The sequence below is a fragment of the Diceros bicornis genome, chromosome 4 (genome assembly GCF_020826845.1).
Source record: "Diceros bicornis minor isolate mBicDic1 chromosome 4, mDicBic1.mat.cur, whole genome shotgun sequence".
Classification (NCBI taxonomy): Eukaryota; Metazoa; Chordata; class Mammalia; order Perissodactyla; family Rhinocerotidae; genus Diceros; species Diceros bicornis.
Window position 1 is genome coordinate 40558089 of NC_080743.1, and position 3143 is coordinate 40561231.

Consider the following 3143-nt stretch of genomic DNA (forward strand, 5'->3'; position numbering starts at 1 on the left):
TGAATGATTCAGTTATTTCTGGGGGGAAAAATTATAATTTGTTACCAGTATACACATGGCAATGAGTTTCACTGTATCACGCCACTGTTGCTTTCCAGCTGCTCTTAATCTGTACCCTTCTAAGATTTAACTCTTGGATGAGCCACAGAAATACCAGAGCAGGACTATGAGCCAAGCAGCTACTCTCCTTAATTAGAGACCAGAAACATAATTCTTCGACTGCAATGAAGATTCTTTGTTGCTAGTGGATGAACAGGTAATTGAAGTCAAGAGTAGCTATGTAACTTGCCCTAATCATTCAATTCATTTGTGGTCTCACTGGAATTAGAACCAAGTTTTTACATTGTTAGGTTTTTACTTTGTTCCACTTACACCATTGCACCCTAATGCCACTGAAAACAGAAAAGAAAAACGTGTTAGTGCAATTTCTAAATCTCCACAGTCTGGAGAGCTTTAAGAGCTGCAACCGTCCAGGAGAGTTGGTAGTGTTTCAAGCGTGCTGCCCAGATAACTCGGTGGAATAAAATCGGGGAGTTGAGCAGACTAGAAAACACGTGGCTTTTCAGTCTTAAGGGGGCGTGTCCACTTCAGGAAGGGAGTTAAAGCAAAAGAGAACCAAGGAGCTAAGCGAAGGAGAGGGAACGTAAAGAATCATGGAATGTGGGAGCGGTGGGTGGGAAAGGGATTCCAGCACACCAAAAGAGCAGATAAACGAGTTGAGCAGAATTCGGAGGCATCCGGCGGGCACTAGACCCGCGACCCTGCAGGAAGTGGGAAGAGCGAGCGGGCACTACAAGTCCCAGAAGGCCCCGCTTCCTAGAGCCCGCGCGGTGCCGCGCAACGCCCGCTGGGAACCGGCCCGAGCCGCCAAGATGTCGCAGCCCAAGAAAAGAAAGCTTGAGTCGGGGGGCGGCGGCGGAGGAGGGGAGGGAACTGAAGAGGAAGATGGCGGAGAGCAGGAGGCGGCCGTGCCGCGACCCTGGAGGACCAGAAGGGAGCGGGACCGGCTGTACTACGAGTGCTACTCGGACGTCTCGGTCCACGAGGAGATGATTGCGGACCGCGTCCGCACCGATGCCTACCGTCTGGGCATCTTGCGGAACAGGGCAGCGCTGCGGGGCAAGACGGTGCTGGACGTGGGCGCGGGCACCGGCATTCTTAGCATCTTCTGCGCCCAGGCCGGGGCCCGGTGCGTGTATGCGGTGGAGGCCAGCGCCATCTGGCAACAGGCCCGGGAGGTGGTGCGGCTCAACGGGCTGGAGGACCGGGTGCACGTCCTGCCGGGGCCAGTGGAGACGGTGGAGTTACCGGAGCAGGTGGATGCCATCGTGAGCGAGTGGATGGGCTACGGACTCCTGCACGAGTCTATGCTGAGCTCTGTGCTCCACGCGCGGACCAAGTGGCTGAAGGAGGGCGGTCTTCTCCTACCGGCCTCCGCGGAGCTCTTCGTGGCGCCCATCAGCGACCAGATGCTGGAGTTGCGCCTAGACTTCTGGAGCCAAGTGAAGCAGCTCTACGGCGTGGACATGAGCTGCCTGGAGGGCTTCGCCACGCGCTGCCTCATGGGCCACTCGGAAATCGTGGTGCAGGGCCTGTCGGGCGAGGATGTGCTGGCCCGGCCGCAGCGCTTTGCTCAACTGGAGCTGGCCCGCGCCGGCCTGGAGCAGGAGCTGGAGGCCGGGGTGGGCGGGCGCTTCCGCTTCAGCTGCTATGGCTCGGCGCCCTTGCATGGCTTTGCCATCTGGTTCCAGGTGACCTTCCCCGGAGGGGACTCGGAGAAACCCCTGGTGCTGTCCACCTCGCCTTTTCACCCGGTCACGCACTGGAAGCAGGCACTCCTCTACCTGAACGAGCCTGTGCAGGTGGAGCAGGATACGGACATTTCCGGGGAGATCACGCTGCTGCCCTCCCGGGACAACCACCGGCTCCTGCGCGTGCTGCTGCGCTACAAAGTGGGCGACCAGGAGGAAAAGACCAAAGACTTTGCCATGGAGGACTGAATGTTGCCTTTTCTCCCAGCTACCTCCCGAGGCGGCCAGACCTGCGTGGGAGAGGCGGGGGCGGGGGTGTCGAAGGAGACAGGGAGATCCCACGTGCAAGTAGGGGGAAATACCCTCTGTCTCCCTTATTCCCTCGTGGCTCCTGGGGAGGGAGAGTGACTTCAGCCTCCCTTCGAGGAGCTTCTCCTGGCGGTATTTAATTAAAAAGTAATCCCGATCTCCCCCAAGACGGAAACAGCGTGTTTATTAATGGGCTTTTAAGTCTCAAAAGCGTGTGGTACCAAGCACTTGTATTTCTATTTCTTTTGTTTCACGGAAGAAAATGTCAGTGTGTGAAGGCTCCATGCACATCCCTGACACCTCACACCTTAGCCAAAGCTGAAACCAGGGAGAAGGGTAAAAGGGTTTAGTTAGACTCCATAAATTTCCAATATGACTTGAATATCTCTCCAGAGCCATATTCTCTCCTTTGAATGTCCTCCCTTCCCAGGTGCCTCTAGGCTGCTGCTTCCTCACTGTTTTTAAAAAAAACCTTACTGCTGATAATGAGAGGGAGGAGGATGAGGAAGCAATTTGTTCTCGTCACACTTCACTTACTGCTTCTGTAGGGTGCTTAAGTTGGTGAACACATTATTCCATTGAGTAATAAAGATTTTGTATATAATTATACAACATACCTAAGAAATCTAGAAAGTGTATTAAGGAGAAAAAGACCTGACAGTGAAGTAGTATGAATTTTTTATTCTTATCTTTATTAAGGTTTAACCAAGAAAATGTTTCATGTATGTTCCATAATAAATTTTTGTGTGGTTCTTATGAAACAGAAGAGGCTTCTGAACCTGACCCAAGGGCTTATTCATCGCCACGGGTAAATTATTTAAGCTCACTAAATTAAGGAAAATATTTTCCCAGCTGGAAAAGTACACTCATTCTCATTTAAACTCCCTCATTTAGAGGAATCATGTGACTTGGCCTATTTACATCAAGTGGAAGTTCCTTTTTTAGTGCTGAGTGTGTTGTTTTTTTTCTTTTTCCCTCAGCCAAATATGAAAGTTATGAATTTAGGAAAATCATTTGTAATGACGTGTGAGTCATGTTATCAAATTTATTTCACCGACGTTTCTCTCCTTATCCCCGTGGCAA

At 51.9% G+C, this 3143-nt stretch overlaps 1 protein-coding gene across 1 annotated transcript; it reads left to right on the top strand.

Moving 5' to 3' along the window:
• Positions 1–801: 801 nt before the first annotated feature.
• Positions 802–2061, top strand: PRMT6 (protein arginine methyltransferase 6). The gene has a single exon (XM_058538657.1). The coding sequence runs from the start codon at positions 873–875 to the stop codon at positions 1998–2000; it is 1128 nt and encodes a 375-aa protein (XP_058394640.1). The 5' UTR covers positions 802–872; the 3' UTR covers positions 2001–2061.
• Positions 2062–3143: the final 1082 nt, after the last annotated feature.

Excerpts from the sequence above, each read along its gene's own strand:
- PRMT6 (XM_058538657.1), top strand. The coding sequence starts at position 873 with ATGTCGCAGCCCAAGAAAAGAAAGCTTGAGTCGGGGGGCGGCGGCGGA.